Genomic DNA, 20,825 nt, shown 5'->3' on the forward strand with positions numbered 1-20,825 from the left:
CCGGCCTTACAGTTACTTGAGGCACTGGCTTCACCGCTGGAACAGGCCACGGTCTTTAACTCGATGTAAGTTCGTGATATCAAATGATAAAAGCTTGGGGATTTCACCACCGGAGTGAGGAACACTTTATCCAGGTAGAGGCTGGGTGTAAGATCAGGATATCGTACAGGATCTCGTGGCGGATTACGGAGGTCGGCGGAGCCTGGAACCTAAGCAGCCATCTTGGTTGATGTCGTAGCTCCTCCTCCAGTTCAAAGCATTGTTATTGATAGTATTAACAAAATTCTCTGCTGAACTTTCACAGCCCTGCCAAATAATGAAAACATCATCTATGAACCGCCACATATTGACAATGCCAGTCTCAGTCTCTCTCAGATAACCATGGGGTCGGCCAAGGACATGCTTCTCCCACCAGCCCACGTGCAAACACGCGTAGCTGGGGGAGAAGCATGCACCCATCGCCAAACCCCGCAGTTGCTGATATACTTCATTATTGAACAAGAAGTAGTTGTTGTTGAGGCATAGATCAATCATTTTAACTAGCATCTTACTGTGTTCATTAAATTTGATATTTTTTTCACTCAAAAAGTGTTCTATCGCTCTAAGGCCATCACTGTGATTTATAGAGGTATAGAGAGAAGAGATATCCATAACCAGAAACAGATATTCAGGTTTCCATACTACCTCACTCAATTTATTCAAAAAATCACCAGTGTCTCTTATGTAACTCGGAAGAGCCTCCATAAAACTATGAAGAAAAAAGTCCACATATTTTGATATTGTCTCTAGTAGTCCATTCTGGGCTGAAATTATTGGTCGCCCAGGTATTGGGAGAGTGCCTTTGTGGATCTTAGGCAATAAATAAAGGGTAGGGGTAATGGGATGATCCACCTTCAGAAATTCAAATTCTTTTTTGGTTATAAGGCCATCCCTCTTCCATTGAGCCAAGTTAGTGTGGATTAATTGTTTAGTTTTGTTGAGTTCATTAAAAGAGGCCTTCCTATAACAATAAGGATCGTTTAGTTGCCTCTCAGCCTCTGCAATGTAGACTTCTCGCGGCCAAAGAACAACATTTCCACCTTTATCGGCTTTGTTCACTATGATGTTTCCTTGTGTATTGATTTTTTTAATGAGATTAGAGTATTGCTTGTCCCTGTAACTCCTATGTCTCTGGCTAATTGCCACAGTAAGATTCAATTTCTTTAATTCCACAATCATCCGATCACTGAAAATGTCAATGGCGTCCCTGGGCATAACAGGGACAAATGAAGATCGGGGACAGAAAGGACTAGTTGCTGCACTCCCACTAGGGATACCCATAGATTTAAGTACAGTTTGGGTATTGCCAACAGTATCCTCCTCTGAAGTCAGTAGAGAATGAGCAGTTTTAAGTGACAAAGTGTCAGAAATAGCAAATGTCCTACTAGGTTGAGAATCTTGTACAATGTTTTGTGCTTGATTGCTTTTTTTATTCAAGGTATGGAATTTCAAAAGCTTAAGTTTCCTAATGAACTTAAAAACATCAATCCTTGATTGCACATATTTAAAACTGCTTTTAGGGCAAAAAGAGAGACCCAAGGACAAGAGTTGAATTTCAGCTTTATTAAGAACCAAGTCCGTTAAATTAATCACGGTATTCTCAATGTTTTTGTGGATTTGCTTATCTTTCTCCTTTTTATATTCCTTTTCTTTATTTTTGTCATTTTTTTCTTCGTTTTCATTATTTTTATTTGTTTCCAGTATCACTTCCAGCAAACTACTGTCTGGAGCAGGTACACACAGAGAAAGGCCAATGGAGTACAGTACACACGAGCAGCCTAGCTCTGCACAAAATCAAACAAATTACAGCCACAGAAGATAAGATAATATGGGACATTTTGCAATAACTCAGCTGGGGCAAGTATATGGCTCTGGTCCACTTACAAACCTTGCAGAATTGAGCGAGACACCGTGTTCCCCTGGGCCAATTCCTCACGTATACCACCGTCAGAAAAGCAATTAAACACACTTGGGAAAAAGTAGAAGGACGGCCACTGCAGGTTTTCTGTACATTGCAAATAATCTTTACAAAGTACAAGGACACTCAGGAATCATGAAAGAAAGGCCTAGAGACCCAAGTTCCGAAGAGGATCTGGATAGGGAATGACAGATAGGGAGTGGATGCTGGCCCTTCAACATGAAGCGAAGGCATCCAGAAATGACAGACTCAAACTACACCAGTTCAACTACATTTACCTGACCCCAGTCTGGTGTACATGCCATGTTCGAATCACCCCTTACCCTTGTCCATGAGAGAACGAGGAAGACCCCCTATATCACACAGTGTGGACCTGCCACAAGATCTAGAAATACTAGGAAGTGATTACTAAGCAATCAACAGGTAAACAAGCCATAAATAACATTGAGGGTGATGCTAAATATTCACCAATACACAGGCAACATACACCTTTACAGTTTCGCCCTGCTGGGGTAGATTCAAGCTCCTTACCTGGAATGTCAATGAGCTAAGAACCAATGTTAAATGGGAGTTGTAGTACAAATGCTCACCAAGAAAAAACAGGCTTGGTTCTCTTTTTCATGTTTATTGGGGTGATAAGGACCTACCACAATATCACAAACTGTTAGTCAATCTGGACCTGGTGTTGAGTTGGAGAAACATCACATAAATGGGGAAGCCAAGTGGTGCCTACTGTAGGCACATGGTACTTGAACATAACGGATGTATATCTGCTGAGAGAGTGAGACTTCAGACTGGAGTAATGCCAGATTGGGCACTGTAGGCATGAACATAACAGGAAATAGAAGACCCTGACAGTAAAAGCAACAGTACTGGTTTCGACTGATATTAAATTAATAAGTTCTCAAGAATAGGGATAGGTATGTTACCATAACTCTATAATGCTAAGTTTTGCATTTGTTTCTTAGTTAATACAACAAATATATTTTTTGTTATTAAAAACAAGGATAATCTGCTCACATTTATAAATTTCAAATGCCAGAACTCAACAACCATCAATCAACATGCATGCTGACTTCATAGAGCCAGTGAAGTGTCAATGCATAATGAACCACACTACATTTTCTAAGTAAACTAATTGTGATAAATATATTCCACTCATGGCTCATTATTATAGCTATTGGGTTAAACCAAGGAAAGGAAAGACTAGTCACCTTCACTGAAACACATTATGCCCAACAGGAACCATAAAATAGGCCATCTGCTTCTCTCAAAGAATCAACGAACAGACAATATCCAACACAAATCATTAGATACAACTCTGAACATATCTCATAGTCCTTAATTTCTCACAACTCATATTCCATAATGACCAGTTATCACCAAGTTCACAATGGCAATAACCATAATAATTAACAAACGTAACATCCAATAGAACACATTAAATAGAATTCTGCCCATAAATCCACTACAGCCTAGATGTACTGCATAGCTTAATATCACCTTAATAACAAAAAACGCCCATTCTTTAAAACCTATACAACTTTTTTATAACAGCACAGAATACACTACATTCCCCAACACCATATCAAAACACCACTGTTGGACCTGGCCATCTCTGTAGGGTATCGCCTAAACATTTTGCCATTATCCTTCGCCTATTTTCTTTTAGTTTTTGTGGCTTAAGGACTACATGAACTTTACCACTGCTAACCACTGCTAAGGTGCTTGTCCCCTCACCTTTAAACATGGTAGAATTGACTTACACCCAAATGCCATATTTAATTTACTTATGTTCCTGTTAAAGAGGTGTCACATGTGCTCAGGGCCTATTACATTAATTTTTGCTGGTGGGCCTGTTGCACTGATTGTGCCACCCAGGAATGCTGTGCTGCTCTACAGACTGACGTTCAGCTGGAATGCCGCCGTACTGGACTACTGCTTTGCTGGATTTCTGTCCTTCTGCCTAGTAAGAGGGATTTTGACCTGTATCCAGGACTCCCAGAGTGAATCCAATGGCTAGTCTGCTGAACCCCTGTTCAGAGCCACAGGGACATAACAGGCTCCCAACCACCTGAACAAGCACCCAGATCCAGCTGGAGCAAGCCCCTGACCCATAACCCCCAGACCCCCAGCCCCCACCCACTGCCCCCCAAGTGATGCCCCTCAGGTCGTGGACCCTTGGTGTGGCCTCAGAGAGGCTGAATTGAAATTTTTGGGCTCTTTACAACCGTGAAAGGGTATGTTGGCAGCGAAACCTGGTCACTCGCACAGCCCACCAATGCGAAGTTCTGTCAGCCTGACCTTTCACGCTACAGGATCAAATGCTCATTAGAAGTGCCACCGCTAAGTACCAGCCCAACCGTTTGCAGCGACAACAGGATCTTCGCAGTACAACAACGCCAGGCCTGCTCTTTGCGGTACATCGATGATCATCCACAAAGCTTCCCAGCTCCTCGCGGCCCCCTTCACCGCAAACTAAACTCTTCCAGCAGAACTGAGAAAGTAACTTTTCAGCAGGACTAACCTGGTCCCTGTATATGAGCTGCACTCCATCGCGGTTGGCCTGAACTTGTATATTTCTACCAGTCTTGCACACTCACATAACCGCAGGTGGTACTTTGGGCTTTTTGGAGCGATTTTCACTAATTGTAAAATTGCTTATCCCCCGTTATACAAATTGGATTTTTGGTTATTTTGGTCTTTATTTAATTATTACATTTTGCTCTATTGTTCTAAACTGCTTTGAGATTTTTATTGTGTTTTGTTTTCCCTTTACTACCGTTTGAAGAGCTGCATAAATACATAAATACTTTACACATTTTCTCTAATTTAAATCTGACTGCTCTGTGACAAGCTATTTATTTATTATTTATTTATTTTATTTATTTATTAAGCTTATAGAGCGCGACAGCTACCCAAAAGGGTTTCCCGGCGCTACGAGACAGTGTGCTAGAGGACAATAAGATTACTACCATGCAAAACAGGAGGACTTATTCATTGAACAACCAGGATCTTAATGGCTCTGCGAAAATGGACATAACTAGTTTCGTTTCGAATGGTCAGAGGGAGAGAGTTCCACAGTTTGGGGCCCAATAGAGAGAAAGACCTGCCGCCCATTCTGGCAAGTCGGACCTTAGGCAAGCTAAAAAGGCCATGAGATGACGAACGCAAGCAACGGGCAGGAGTGTACATATGCACTAGAGATTGTAAGTATCTCGGGGCAATACCCCATTTTATTTTGTGCATGTAGCTGAGAGTTTTAAATTTGACTCTGCTCTCAACCCTGAGCCAATGTAATGCACGGAGAAGTCCTGAGATGTGTTCCTTTCTGTGAACTTTACATAACAGCCTTGCGGCGGCATTTTGGACAAGCTGAAGGCGTCTAGTAACAGCCTGTGACACCCCTAAATAAAGAACATTGCCATAATCTAACCGTGAAGTTATCAGGGCATTGATTACAGACTTCTGTTTGTCACCCGGTAGCATCCAAGTGATTTTCTTCAGCCAACGCAGAATGGTAAAGCATATGGCTGGTAACTTCCTAACCTGGGGCTGCATAGTTAATCCTTTGTCAATAATGAGCCCCAAATTTCGAACCTGGTCAGATGGAATAGGGAGGGCTCCCATGTCTGATGGCCAGTGCCTGGGACTCCAAAGGTCCTGCTTGGGACCCAATATTAGGACTTCCGTTTTCCCTCCATTCAATTTGAGCAAATTGTCACTCATCCATTTGGCAATTTTCCTAAGGCCGGATTGAAGGAGGGAAGTAGAGGCTTGATCCGAATTTGAAAGGGAAAAGGTGATCTGAGAATCGTCTGCATATGTGAGCATAGTGAGACCTTCTTTTTCAGCAATATGTGCTAATGGTGTTACATATAAATTAAACAACAAAGGGCTGAGTACCGAGCCCTGAGGTACTCCATACGGAGACGCATGAATATTAGAGGCAGCAGAATTAGAGAAGATTTGAAATGTTCGATGAGTTAGAAAGGATACAATCCAACCCAGGGCTTGACCACCGATGCCCATTGAAGAGAGGGACTTTGACAGTATGGTATGAGAAATGGTGTCAAATGCTGCGCTGAGATCAAGTAGAATCAGCGCAGCTGTGTCACCTCTATCCAGAAGGTGGCATAGATTTTCAGTAACGCCCAACAATGTGGTCTCAGTGGAGAACCCTTGGCGGAAGCCTGACTGGTAAGCGTGAAGTACGGCATTAGTCTCAATAAACTGAGCGAGATGGAAGTGGACGTGTCTCTCCAAAATTTTGGAGAAGGCAGGCAAGAGGGAGATAGGAGGAAAATTGGCAAGAATTTGCAGATCTGCCGATGGCTTTTTCAACAGTGGTGTCACCATGGCATGTTTCCACATGGCTAGGACAGTGGCGTTTTGTAGGGACAGATTGAGGGCACTACAGATCACAGAGAGCTGTGAAGTGTCAAGAAGTTTGAGTGAAGAGATTGGGAGTGGATCAACTGGTGAGCCTGATTTAAGTTTGCCTAGAATATCTTTTAGGCCTTGAATATTGATAACCGGCCAAGAATTTAAAGCCTCATAGGTAAGAGGTGGCTGGGAGGCGGTGACAAGGTTGGCATTATTTATATCAGGCGCCAGATGCTGTTTTGATATATCCAAATAAATAGTGTCTATCTTCTTTGTGAAGAACTGGGCAAGTTCCTAACATTGGTTACTGCTCAAAGGGGGTGGTTTTGCAATCGTTTGGGAGCCCGCAAGTTCTTTAACTAAGTTAAACAATGTTTTGGATTTGTTTGTTGCCTCTGTAATGGTCCTAGCAACGTAGCTAGCCCTAGTTGTGGTGCAGGCCTTGTGATATAACTTTAGTTCTTCCTATAAATGAGCCCTGCTTTTGAGGAATAATCTTTCCTCCAGATGCGTTCCAACCGTTTGCATTTGGATTTATCCTCTTTTAATGATTCATTAAACCATAGCGCAGGAGATTTGTGGGCATTTACTTTCTTATATGACAGGGGAAGACCAGTATCAATAGCCTCCGTAAGCCAAGTATTTATCTTACATGACACAGCTTCCATATCATCCGTATCACTGACATCGTTAGGAGGTGGGAATCAAGGACATGCATAAGGCGATTCATATCAAGCTTTTTCCAATCTCTTTTACAGGTCCGTAAAGTCCTGTTGGAAGGAGAAAGGGCAACAGGGGCGGACAGACTAAATTTGGATAGGAAATGATCTGACCAATGAAGAGGAAGTGCGGGGAAGCAATGTATGTGGGGGAGATTGGAAAAAATTGGGTCCAGTAAGTGGCCCCCTATATGGGTGGACCCTGAATTCCACAGCGTGATGTTCATGGCCGCAAGGTCATCAATGGGATTTTTGCCTATGTTATTCTTAGGATCCTCTAAATGAATATTGAGGTCACCAAAGATAGAAAACTTACTTGAGTTTACCAGAATTGAGGCTATGAAGTCAGAAAATTGTGTCGCCCATGAATGTAAAGGGCCAGGCGGCCGATAAACAATGAGACCAGTAAGAGTAATGAGGTAATATAAATTTTATGGTCATGTTGTGTTCCCTAGCGAGTACCCCACCGACTCCATGTACGAGTTAAAAGTGCATGTAACTTCCCTCCTGTACCAGCTATGAAGACGCAAATACATTTGCGTCCAACGTTAACTTGTCCTCTTTCAGACCCACCATGAATGGGTTTGATGGTCCGTTCCTAAGTATGCTATGCCAACGTCTTTTTGAAGTGTACTCCTACGTTTTTCAGCCTGGCTGAAAGTAGGCCCTGAATCTCTGCCACCGAGCCTCTTTTCTGGCTTCTGACTGCGAGGGCCTCTGCCCAAGCAGCCCCCGTACCCGTGAACTCTGACTTACTTCTAGCGCGGCCCTCCGTGCTCAGCTCAGCCTGCTGCCTGCCAAGATTGACTATAACCTTCGAGTTATCTGTTTTCCTCCCCGAAGATACATTCCGGCCTGCTAGCTTCAGTAAACATCCTTCCTCAGCTACAGGGCTAAAGGGCCGACCTGTCTTTATGCAAGTAATTCATAGCCTCTGTTGCCATGCTTCCATGGAAGGCCCCATGCCCCCACGCTTCTCATACAGACACTCAGGCGCTTATACACGCACTCACAGCAAGTATAGAATAGCTTCTGCTCTAGAGACCTTTCTGCCCAGATAGCTTAGTTCCTAAACATCAGATATCAGATATGATAGAAGCACAAGTTGATCTGACATGCCAGACTTCTGTCTCTTTCTGCCAGTGTAAATGTCAAGTCCCCTGCACCCCGTCTATCACACGTCATGCAGCTGCGCGCGCATCCAAGCTTCCGATTTCTGCTGACATTGCAACATTCTGTTAGCACCACCCCTTGGTGCCACCCACTTGCGTCACCTATCAGTGACGTTTCTAGCACACACGCCTAGTTTACGCCTCTTGATGATGTACTAGCACCACGTGTATACTGTTATCTTGTCTTCTCTCAGCTGTTACGCCTCTTACATTGAACATTATGATGTAAATCAAGTATATAAGCTATGTATTGTCAATAAACGACGGCGCGCTCATCTATCCCTTCTGACATCCTGTGTGGTGGTCAGAACATGATATCCTGATTCCTTTATGAGGAATAAAACCCTTAGAAACTCTTACACCACGGACTCTGTTTTCCTTCATTTCGATTGAGTTATTATTGATTAAGTACTTACCTGCATAGAAATTAAGAGAGTAAATTAATTATTTACATCATTTTGGCGCCCGAATAGGGACCCCTCCCCCACCTCACGCGCCGGAAGGTGCGTTGCAATCCGTGTCCCCTGCCATCAGTTAGACGGACCACACGTGTACTGGCAGGATTTCCTGCATCCCCCTCTGACACACGGAGGTGACGAAGACTGCGATCAGTGCCCAGACGAGGCGGTGAGGAGTGCGGAGGATCCCGACCAGAGCCCAGCCGAAGGAAGCAAGGTCCGAGGTGTGAAGAGGCCCACCAGTTTTCCGAAGTTTTCCGAAGTTTTCCGAAGTTTTCCGAAGTTTTCCGAAGTTTTCCGAAGTTCCGAGTCGAGTCCAGTCGAGTTTTCCGAGGCCTTCTGTTTTCCTTGCTTCCCGGTGAGTACCATTGCTGGGTCGTATCTAGACGGGTTTGGGTACGCAAGTCCGGTCTGCACTGTTTTTAGGCAGTGTATCTGTACTGTTTAGCAGTATATAAAGTATTCCGAATTTCTGCACTGTTACAGCAGTGTATCTGTATCGTTGAGCGGTACATTCAGAGTAGGGGGAAGTTAGCTATGTCTTTAAATGTTTCGTGTGATTAATGTCGTGGTATGAATGTGATTGTTTTTGTGCATTATTGTGTTTTTTTGTTTAAATAGTTACAGTTGACATTAAGTATCAAGGATCAAGCATTCCAGTATCAAGTAGGCACAATGCCGTTTTTTAACAAATTAAAGCAGATAGGAACTAGGAAAGGGATGTTAGAGGAAGAGATTCCAATCCCCCCTAGGGACACTCCAGGTAATTTCATGTATAATAAGCATGGCATAGACGCCATCTTGTATCTAGAGTTATGGACAGATTATACCAAGCACCTAGAGGAAAGATACCGATGGCCAGTTAACGGAACATGGGATGCCGAGTGCATCATAAAGGTAGAAGAAATATTACGGAAAAAGAAAGCTAGACAATCTCAGAAAGACGCCATAGAATTTTGGCGTAAGGAATCACGTAAGCGTGCTGATAGAGCACTCCGTAGAGAAGACAGGCTTAAAGAATCAGAAAAGGCCCAAGAAAACGAATTAGTTACTGAGGGAATTCGAGTAAAAGTAGAACAAATAGATCGTATCCTAAATGGCAAAGTGAACAACATGTATCTTTTGGCCGATGGTACCCCTGACGCCATTTCAGAAATACCGAAAAATTTGCCGTCACCATTAGTTCCAACTAAAGTAATGCATAAGACTACTAAAGACATATTCCTAAATTCATATCTCGAAGATGTAGCGCCAGCTTACACCAATCTGCCTGTTCGTGCCCTGCCTACTGACAGGGCCGGGGGTGGTACTGCCCCCCAAGATCACTCTCAGCCGACACCGAAAAAGACTAGTTCCGTTCCGCCAGCTCCGCCACTTCCCTCACCTAAAACTGATCTGCCGAAACCACTTCAATCAGATCCTACTAAAAGACAAATTCAGATACTGACTACACACAGAGATAATGCCCAAGTTTCCGTTTCAAGAGGTGCGACCGCGGGTCTCCAGACCCCGCCACCGACTCACAGATTAAATCTCAGAGGTATGCAGAGTCCTCTTACGCACAGATCCCCCCGTTCTTCTAATTCATCCCGTCTTGATGCACTAAAAGAAAATATGTCAGTTTGTAGATATGATCCAGAACCTGGACAGGACGACTTAATGATATTAGCGTCTTTACGGTTAAGATCTGCTACTGATAGTTTGTTATGTTATGCAGGAATGAAGGAGCGCCTAGATAGAATATATGAGTTCGTTCAAACGGGAAAGGACCCCGACAGTATTAAGGATGCCCTGGAGAAACAGAAAGTTAACATGCAAGCACTGATACTACGATTTTTCATAAATTGTCTAATAAGAGAACGAGACAGGCCCGGAACAGAGCAGAGTGAATTAGATGCATTGAACAAGTGGGGTCAAAATATAGCCGATGGAAAACATGACAGACAAAATTGCATAGAGGCCATGTATAAAAAGATTAAGAAAGCAGTGATAGCAGTACACGAGAAAGAGAAAGAAAAGGCTCCCTCCGAGGAGGAAGAAGAATCTGAAGAACTAGAACCGACTACAAGCACTATAGCATATGTAGGTAAGGGAACTTATCTTAGGAAGGGTATCCGTCCAGAAAGCAAGAGAGTTTTCTTCTCTGCCTTAACGAATCCGAATTCTGCTGAACATCAGTTCCAGGAAACTGATAAACGGCTTCGAGATCGAGTTGGGTACCATGTACTCAATTCTATGGATGAACAAGAATTAGCCCGATCAGCGGTATCATGGGCCGAAAATGCAGACATATATAATGATGACACCGTAGCACAGACATTTCTGAACCTCTCCCCCGACGAACAGAAATTAGCAGGGGTATATATGATTCAGCACCTTCTCATTAAGTACAGAAAACATTATTCCGATCCAGGTCCCTTACATGAGACACTAGAAGCACTACTGATGGATAGATGGAGAGGCTTAAGCACTAAATTAGTTCAAATAATTCTAGAACAACGACGCAGATATGACACCTTTGTAAGTCCTGAATATGTTCCCGCCCCACCTCCAGAAAGGAAAATGTACCATATGCAGTGCGGGGGTGGTATTGAAAGTCAGAACCCCTTGCGAGAAGTGCACCCTGTTATGGGTGAGGATAAAATTTTGAAACGCGTGTATGTACACACGCCTCTAACTAAATTAGAACTGTTAGAAATGAAGAAATTAGTACCATGCCATGATAAAGACCCTGCAGGTTTTCATAGAGAGCTCAAAGACATGTTACTGATGGGGGACTACACATATGATGATATCATGAAAATGTTGAAAGTATTATTGCCTACGGGTATATTCGAGAAATTAAAGGAAAAGGACTGGGAGGTGGGAGACGCAAAGATTGCCTGGGCAGAAATAGAGGATGAAGAAAAGAAACGGGTTCCAGGGTTAGGCCTTGGGGACAAAACTAAAGCATTACCAGGTTTAATAGTACAGGTCCTGCCCAGATTATTGACAACTAGAAAGGAGGATTGGGATGCAATCTCGTCCTGTAAACAGAAACATGATGAAGATACTAGCGACTTTTATTCAAGATTCGAGAAATGTTTTATTATCAATAGTGGCCTCCAGCCAAGTAGCGAGTCGTACCCACATCTTTTTGTATCAAAGTTAGTCGAGAATTCCCTACCGTTAGTTAAAAATAGAGTGTATAAAGTCGAGAGTACATGGCAAGCAAATACGCCATCCCAGATGTTACAAATGTTACAATATCACCAGAATAGAATTAGGGAAGAACAAGATCAGGAACAGAAGCGCATGAAAGACACGAAAATGAAAATGTTAGTAGCCCAGACGGTCCCATCCGACAGTCACAGGAAAGGTACGACCCAGACAAGTCACGCTGCAGCTCCTGTTAAAGGGACATGCAATTATTGCAAGCAGCCAGGTCACTACGTACACGAATGTGCAGTTCTGAAACATAACATAGCGACAGGTAAAACTAAAGAGAGACCGCATCCGCCTAGACAAGACCATAACCAGCATCAGTCTACACAGAATACACAGCCCATGCATGCATCCGCACAGACAGCACAGACCGTAGCAGTACCACAGCCACAGCCCATTGCTGCAACTCAGCAAGTCTCACAACAGATGTACCAGTATGCCCAGTCAGCTTACCCCGAATATTCCCGATATACATGAAACAGCCTAGAGAGGGAAGGTGGCTTGCCTCTTATCGAGATTCCTGTAGATCAAGAAGGTCCTTATGTACACAGTCAGGTATTGGGGAAAGATAGAAAGTTTTTAATTGACACAGGGGCAAGTCGCACTACAATAAGTCATGACGAAGTTCCAGGGGCACCCCTCTCAGGCTCACAAAATGTTTCCCTTGGTTTTTCAGGACAACCTATTGTAAATGAAGTCTCAGAACCAGTTCCCCTGGCTGTGGGTCCATTATCACGCGTTACAGACCTGTTACTAACAAAATCATGTCCGGAAAATCTGTTAGGAATTAAAACACTGAAGGCTCTAGGAGCCATAATATGCTGCTCCCCGGAGGGGGTTAGACTCTTTCTGCGGGATTTCAAGGGTCATTACGTCCTTCGTGAGTTTGACGTCAGATTGAAAAATGTACCTGATTACTTGTGGGCAAAAGGCCCAACTGATGTAGGATGTATGCACATTACACCATACCGCGTTACCCTCAAGGCAGGTGTTGTATTACCCAGAATCAGACAATACAAGTTACCACCCGATGCTGTAGCGGCTTTACTGAAAATCATTGAAGAGCTCATTGCCCAAGGAGTGGTCGTCGAGACCGACTCCAATATCTGTAACTCACCCATCATTCCGATTCTTAAACGTACTGATCCCAATGCACCGCCAGTATATCGGCTGGTGATTGATCTTCGAGAATTGAATAAATGCATTATCCCACAGTATCCTGTGGTCCCCGATATATCATCTCTCTTGACTGCTATTGATTCAGAAGCAACGTTCTTTACTGTAATTGATCTCAAGAACGCCTTCTTCAGCGTGCCTATTGATCCAGAGAGCCAATATCTCTTCGGATTCTGTTTAAATGGACGCAGTTTCAAATTTTCGCGCGCACCTCAAGGATTCACAGAAAGCCCCAGCATCTATAGTCAAGCACTGAAAAGACAACTAGATTGTATTCAAATGCCAGTTAACACCGCTTTACTACAATACGTCGATGATCTGCTGATCACCGCACGAAGTGAGCCCGAATGTGAAAAAGCATCACTGACAGTTTTACATTTCCTGGCCGACAAGGGACACAAGGTGTCTCCTTCGAAGCTACAATTCTGTGTTCAGCAAGTTGTGTACTTGGGTCACTTACTGTCCAAAGTGGGGAGACAGCTCACTCCCGATCGCATTCAGTTAATTGTGAACATGCCGCAACCCAAGACACAAAAGGAAGTGCGGGCCTTCATAGGCCTCACCTCGTACTGCAGACAATGGATTCCCCAGTATGCATTTCTAGCTAAACCACTCATCCAGTTAACGACACAGGAGGCAGCGACTTCGACTGTCCTCCCTTGGACTCAGGAACACACACAAGCTTTTGAAGAATTAAAGAAAGTTTTATGCCAAGCACCAGTTTTAGCGACACCATGTTACAGCAAACCGTTTACACTTTTTGTTACAGAACGTGATGGCACAGCGTTGTCTGTCCTCACTCAAGACCAAGCAGGTTCACATAAGCCTTGTGCTTATTTTTCTAGTACATTGGATTCAGTAGCTCAAGCACTCCCTGCGTGCTTAAAGTCAGTAGCAGCAACAGCGTTAGCAATAAGACAAAGTGATTCAATTGTTTTAGGTCATCAGTTAACAGTTCAAGTACCACATTCTGTAGAGGTTTTGTTAAACAGAACCCAGACTCAACACTTAACTATAGCACGACTGACAGGTTATGAATTAACACTATTCCAGCCACACATAGAAATCAGACGTTGCAGCATCCTGAACCCCGCAACACTGTTACCTACAGTTATGACAGATCCAGCTCCGCATGATTGTATAGAAATAATTAATGCAGTAACTAAGCCCAGACGAGACTTAACAGATGTCCCATTGACAAATCCAGACCTGACACTTTATGTGGACGGTTCATGCATGAGAACAAGTACAGGAGAATTAGTGGCCGCGTACGCCGTGACCACTGAAACTGAAATTAAAGAAACACATCGTATTGACACCCTGTCTGCTCAAGCAGCAGAGCTCATCGCTCTGACCCGAGCTTGTATTCTAGCCAAGAACAGAAATGTTAACATATACACAGATTCCCGCTATGCCTTCGGAGTTGTACACGACTTCGGAGTCCTCTGGCAAGAACGAGGTTTTCTGACTTCTCATGGGGCCAAGATACAACATGGCCCCCTCATTCAAGCACTGTTAGAAGCAATACATTTGCCCTCGGGCATATCAGTCATGAAGTGTAAGGCACATACTAAAGTCACAGATTCTGTTTCCCAGGGTAACGACCTGGCAGACCAGACAGCAAAACATACAGCATTGACTTACACCCAGACTACTGATGTGACAAAGACAATAGTACAAACACAGTGTATGACAGTTAGAGATCCCGCCCTAGACGTAATTGACATCCAGACACATGCTACTCCAGAGGAGATAAAGAAATGGACTGAACTAGGAGGGATTCAGACAGATCAAGGTTGGGTGACGAAGGGAAAATCTATATGGTTTCTCCCCGACTCAATGGTTCAAGTCATGATAAATACAGCACATAGTCCTGCCCATCTTGGAGAGAAAGCCATGTTAGACAGTTTACAGAATCTCTGGTACAACAAACACTTACGAGCAGCAGCAAAACAGAAAGTGCGTACTTGCATGATCTGTTGTCAGTTCAATCCAGGTAAAAGCGTCCCTGTTGAGCAAGGTGGATTTCATCCTCCCGATCACCCTTTTGAAGTCCTCCAGATGGATTATATCCAGATGAATAGCTGTAGAGGATTTAAGTATGTCCTTGTAATTGTTTGTGCTCTGTCCCGCTGGACCGAAGCATACCCAGTCCCAGACTACACTGCTCCGACCACTGCCAGACAGTTGGTTCGTGAATTCTTCCCACGGTACGGTTTGCCCCGTGTCGTGTATTCAGATAACGGACAGCCGTTCTCGTCCGAGCTGATGAGACAAGTTTCCCTCTTGCTAGGATATCAGTGGAGGTTCCACTGTGTCCGACATCCCGAAGCAGCTGGCCTTGTAGAAAGGCATAATCAGACACTAAAAATCCGTCTTGCCAAGATCTGTCAGGAAAAAGGGGTCGACTGGATAGTCGCCCTGCCCGTGGCACTATTCTACATGAGAATGGTCGCCCACTCGAGATCAGGGCTATCCCCGTACGAAGTGGTCTTTGGCAGACCGCCGAATATGTGGGGGACGCCCGTTCCGAAAAAGATCACTGATATTGATTGTAACATGTTGACAGATTACCTTGCCTCCTTGATGTCTGCACTCCAATCATGTCGTTCACAGGTTGCCGCAGCCTTCCCTGACAACACCGATGTAAAGGCGCATGAGGTCCGTCCAGGGGACCTGGTAGTCGTCCGGAATTTCGACCGGAAAAGTCCGCTGGAGCCCCGCTGGAAGTCTCCAAAGACCGTTCTGCTTACCACCAGGACCGCCGTGAAAATCGAGGGGAGAAAGGGGTGGGTCCACACGAGTCACATCAAACTATGCAATGAACTAAAAAACGGACTGAAACAGGACTCTGACTCGTCCACCCCCACCAAAGACTGTGTTGAAGCACAAGACGTTACTGTGCCTAAAAGAGAAAAGACTCCTCAAGAACTTTACCGTATGAAGCTTCGATCTAGCAAGTCAGACAGTTTAATTGTTTAAGTCCTCCCCTAGGTGAATCGGTTAAATAGTTTCTGACATGTATCCCCTAGATCGAGTTAGAGAGAGAGAGGAAAAGAGAAGAACATATTGCAAATCACTTCGTAGTCACTGCATAGTGACACTAATAATCATGTTTATTCTGAGTATTCTAATTATTATTGCCAGCATTCTGCTTCCTATGTACTGGCCTATTTTCAGGCGTGAACAATCTGCTTACAATGTCTCTGCTGAACACACTTTTAGTGAACTTCCCGCACATGAACTCTCTTACAGACTTGCGCTGCGCAACAATACATTCATTAGTATGTTACACCATTCCCATCAGACAAATAATGCTACAGACTGTTGGATATGTGGCCGACTCCCTCCCTACCAGAATTACAAGGGAGCTCTGCCTCTCTTTCCGTACCCATTCACTCACAATGGCTCCTGTGGAGCATGGTTTAAAATAATTAATTCTTTAGATCCTGATATTGCTGTTTTCGATGGGGGCTGGGTTTGGGGAAACTTGAACTTAGTCCTGCTCAACGTCTGTTATCCTGATCAAGAAGGACTTCCCACTCGAATAGGAACTGATCTAGAAAATGAAGTATATGGATTAGGTAATTACACAATTAGCCTTATGATCCTCACTGTTGAATCTGAAACTGCTCCAGTTCTGCCCCATATGTTAGTACTACCAGTCACAGGTGAATTATGTGTTAGCAAGAAAGGTTCAGTACACGTAGGTCATAGTAAATGCACTACTGTGGTCGAGTTCAGTGACCATGGTAAATCGTCTTTTAAAGCTACCAGTCATTCCTACTTTGTTTGTGGTCATACCGCATACATACGTTTGCCCCCAGATTGGGATGGTACCTGTTACATTGCATTCCTTCTGCCACCTGTTTTCCTAGCTCCTCCTGATTACCATAGAAATACGAATCTAGCACCGAATAGACCCAAAAGAGATATTCCCCTTGTCGACTACACAGAAACGGCATGGGAACAGTACACTGATTTCAATAAAGGATTCTTTTTCTTCCTAGGACCTGTCCAAAACAGTAAATTAATACGCAGATTAACGAGAACACTCGAAGCAGTAGTGAACGAAACTGCCTCCGCTCTAGGTAACTTAACAGAGGAGCAGTCTGCTATACGGACTGTTGTCCTTCAAAATCGTCTTGTGATTGACGTCATCTTGGCAGATAGAGGTGGAGCTTGTAAGGTCATCGGGTCAAGTTGCTGTGTTTTCATTCCACAAAACGCACCATCTGTCTATCAAGCTATCACCCGTTTACATAAAATTGCAAATCAGATACATCAGAATCCAGGCACCTGGACTTGGTCCGGTTGGTTCTGGACTACGTTAACAGCTTGGGGATGGAAGATCTTATCGTTCCTAGGCATTGGCCTTGTTATAGTATTCAGTTGTTGCCTGTGCCTGCAGTGTGGGCCAGCGATATGTGGACTGTGTGCCACATCCTGCATTGAGCATTCCAGTTGCCTCTCAAACAGTCAAAGAAAGAAAGACGAACATATAATGTTACAAGAACAAACTGATCGATTTATGAGGATCGATATATCATGAAGGGTCCGTAGGGAACAAGGAGGGAATGAGGTAATATAAATTTTATGGTCATGTTGTGTTCCCTAGCGAGTACCCCACCGACTCCATGTACGAGTTAAAAGTGCATGTAACTTCCCTCCTGTACCAGCTATGAAGACGCAAATACATTTGCGTCCAACGTTAACTTGTCCTCTTTCAGACCCACCATGAATGGGTTTGATGGTCCGTTCCTAAGTATGCTATGCCAACGTCTTTTTGAAGTGTACTCCTACGTTTTTCAGCCTGGCTGAAAGTAGGCCCTGAATCTCTGCCACCGAGCCTCTTTTCTGGCTTCTGACTGCGAGGGCCTCTGCCCAAGCAGCCCCCGTACCCGTGAACTCTGACTTACTTCTAGCGCGGCCCTCCGTGCTCAGCTCAGCCTGCTGCCTGCCAAGATTGACTATAACCTTCGAGTTATCTGTTTTCCTCCCCGAAGATACATTCCGGCCTGCTAGCTTCAGTAAACATCCTTCCTCAGCTACAGGGCTAAAGGGCCGACCTGTCTTTATGCAAGTAATTCATAGCCTCTGTTGCCATGCTTCCATGGAAGGCCCCATGCCCCCACGCTTCTCATACAGACACTCAGGCGCTTATACACGCACTCACAGCAAGTATAGAATAGCTTCTGCTCTAGAGACCTTTCTGCCCAGATAGCTTAGTTCCTAAACATCAGATATCAGATATGATAGAAGCACAAGTTGATCTGACATGCCAGACTTCTGTCTCTTTCTGCCAGTGTAAATGTCAAGTCCCCTGCACCCCGTCTATCACACGTCATGCAGCTGCGCGCGCATCCAAGCTTCCGATTTCTGCTGACATTGCAACATTCTGTTAGCACCACCCCTTGGTGCCACCCACTTGCGTCACCTATCAGTGACGTTTCTAGCACACACGCCTAGTTTACGCCTCTTGATGATGTACTAGCACCACGTGTATACTGTTATCTTGTCTTCTCTCAGCTGTTACGCCTCTTACATTGAACATTATGATGTAAATCAAGTATATAAGCTATGTATTGTCAATAAACGACGGCGCGCTCATCTATCCCTTCTGACATCCTGTGTGGTGGTCAGAACATGATATCCTGATTCCTTTATGAGGAATAAAACCCTTAGAAACTCTTACACCACGGACTCTGTTTTCCTTCATTTCGATTGAGTTATTATTGATTAAGTACTTACCTGCATAGAAATTAAGAGAGTAAATTAATTATTTACATCAGTAAAGCTTGGGAGCAAGGTTAGTTTAAAGAGGGCAGCCTCGCAAGTGCTCAAGGTGATTGGTTCGAGCGTACATTGCAATGAATTTTTAAATATGATTGCAATGTGCCCCCGATTTTATTCAGTCTATCACTCCTGACAATCGCATAATTAGATGGCAGAGCTTCAGCGATGTCAGGGCCTGAGCTAACGTGCAGCCACGTCTCTGTAAGAAACAAGGCGTCTGGTCGCTCGTCATTCAAAACATACATCGTAGATGTTTCATTTATGCTTAGTTAATGAGCAGTAATTCAGGCTGCCAAATAGCCAGTTGGGAGAGGACTTAGGGCCAAACGAGAAACGTCGACATAATTGGGGAGCTTCAAGATGAAAATTACAGGTGGAGCAAGAATTGGGGCTTTGCAAATCGTTGCGAAAAATGTCACATTCATGATTTCCCTGAGTTCTTAATGAATGCAGTGTGGCAGACGAATAAACCGTCCGTGTTGATGATTTTTGATCAGGTGTCATGGGCCCTGGGCCCGACCTGGTGCGGACGGGCGCAGACGGGCGCAGACGGGCTTGCCTTTGGCGCACCTTCGGCGCGCCATCAGTGCGCCCGCTGCGCGGCCGGGTAATGATAGCCATGATATGCAGGTGAGTGCGGGAGGGGCGAAGAAGCTAGGGCGAAGAAGCTAGAGCGTAGCCCCTGTAAGCTTCCCCCAAGATGTCTGCCTCCCTGACAGTTCCCAACACCAGCGCCTAGTCGGCTGAGCAGGGACTAATGCGGTATTGAGGTGCGTAGCAACGCAAAGAAAGAACAATTTTAAAAACACATTAGGCACAAATAGTAAAATTACAGCTGACTCGCTTTCCCGGCTTCCGCCTCAGGAAAGGTGTAGGCTATCTTGTCAGCGCGCAAGGATTCTGCCGCAATTTATGTGCAGGTGAGTGCGGGAGGGGCAAAGAAGCTAGAGCGTAGCCCCTGTAAGCTTCCCCCAAGATGTCTGCCTCCCTAACAGTTCTCAGCACCAGTGAAGTATCAAGCAAATCCCAAAATAACATTTGCTGAACCCTCTGATAGCCTACACCTTTCCTGAGGCGGAAGCCGGGAAAGCGAGTCAGCTGTAATTTTACTATTTGTGCCTAATGTGTTCTTAAAATTGTTCTTTCTTTGCGTTGCTACCCACCTCAATACCGCATTAGTCCCTGCTCAGCCGACTTCACTCCGATAAGAACTGTGGTTGCTGCTTGAGAAGGGTTTCACCCCCTCAATCAGTAACCCAATTTCTTACAATCACAGATCGCCTGGCTCAAGGATACTGTAGATCTTCAACAAGATACTATACTACTAGCCAAATCATCCGTTAGCTTTAGCCTGTCAGCGCATATCTGAGATTATACAGACCTTCAGCCATGTGCATCAAACATTATAACGCTCTGTAACACATGACTGAATCATGCACATGAAAATACTCATACACCGTAGTGTCTGAGCTAAAACTACCAGGAATCCAAGAATCAAAGTTATCAAGGTATCCAAACACAAAATACACTACAAGAACATATTAATGGCAGAACGCCCACTACACAAATCACCCTAGCTTAACATGACATAACTGGATTATGCCTCAGGTACTCACTCGAAGGGTTCACTGGGATCAGTGTTCTGAATTTTGCTAGGGATGGGAATCCGCTTGTAAAACATTTCCCAGTCAAATGCTCCACGCATCGCGTCTCCAGCCTGTGTTTCATAGCCAAAGTGGTCATGGTCAATAACATCAATCATTGGACAAACAACAGTCTTGTGGTTCTTAGCAATAGGATCTAAAAAGCAGAATAGAAACACATGAATGAACAGCAACAATACATCCATTCACCTCATACATATCAAGATTGCAAAGCAGTAACATTTTAAATATTGTTCACTTAATGGCTGACAAACTGAGACAAGCAGACACAGGCTCATTACAGTCACTAGTTT

At 44.3% G+C, this 20,825-nt stretch overlaps 1 protein-coding gene across 1 annotated transcript in view; it reads right to left on the bottom strand.

The window, feature by feature from the left end:
* The window catches only part of GALNT10 (polypeptide N-acetylgalactosaminyltransferase 10), a 952,883-nt gene that overhangs the window by 352,755 nt on the left and 579,303 nt on the right, over positions 1–20,825 (bottom strand). Inside the window, exon 6 of the mRNA XM_086931255.1 lies at positions 20,485–20,668. Within this exon, the coding sequence (XP_086787381.1) occupies positions 20,485–20,668 (184 nt within the window). The remainder of the gene's footprint in view (positions 1–20,484; positions 20,669–20,825) is intronic.

This window comes from Lissotriton vulgaris, chromosome 7 (genome assembly GCF_964263255.1).
Source record: "Lissotriton vulgaris chromosome 7, aLisVul1.2, whole genome shotgun sequence".
Taxonomy (NCBI): Eukaryota; Metazoa; Chordata; class Amphibia; order Caudata; family Salamandridae; genus Lissotriton; species Lissotriton vulgaris.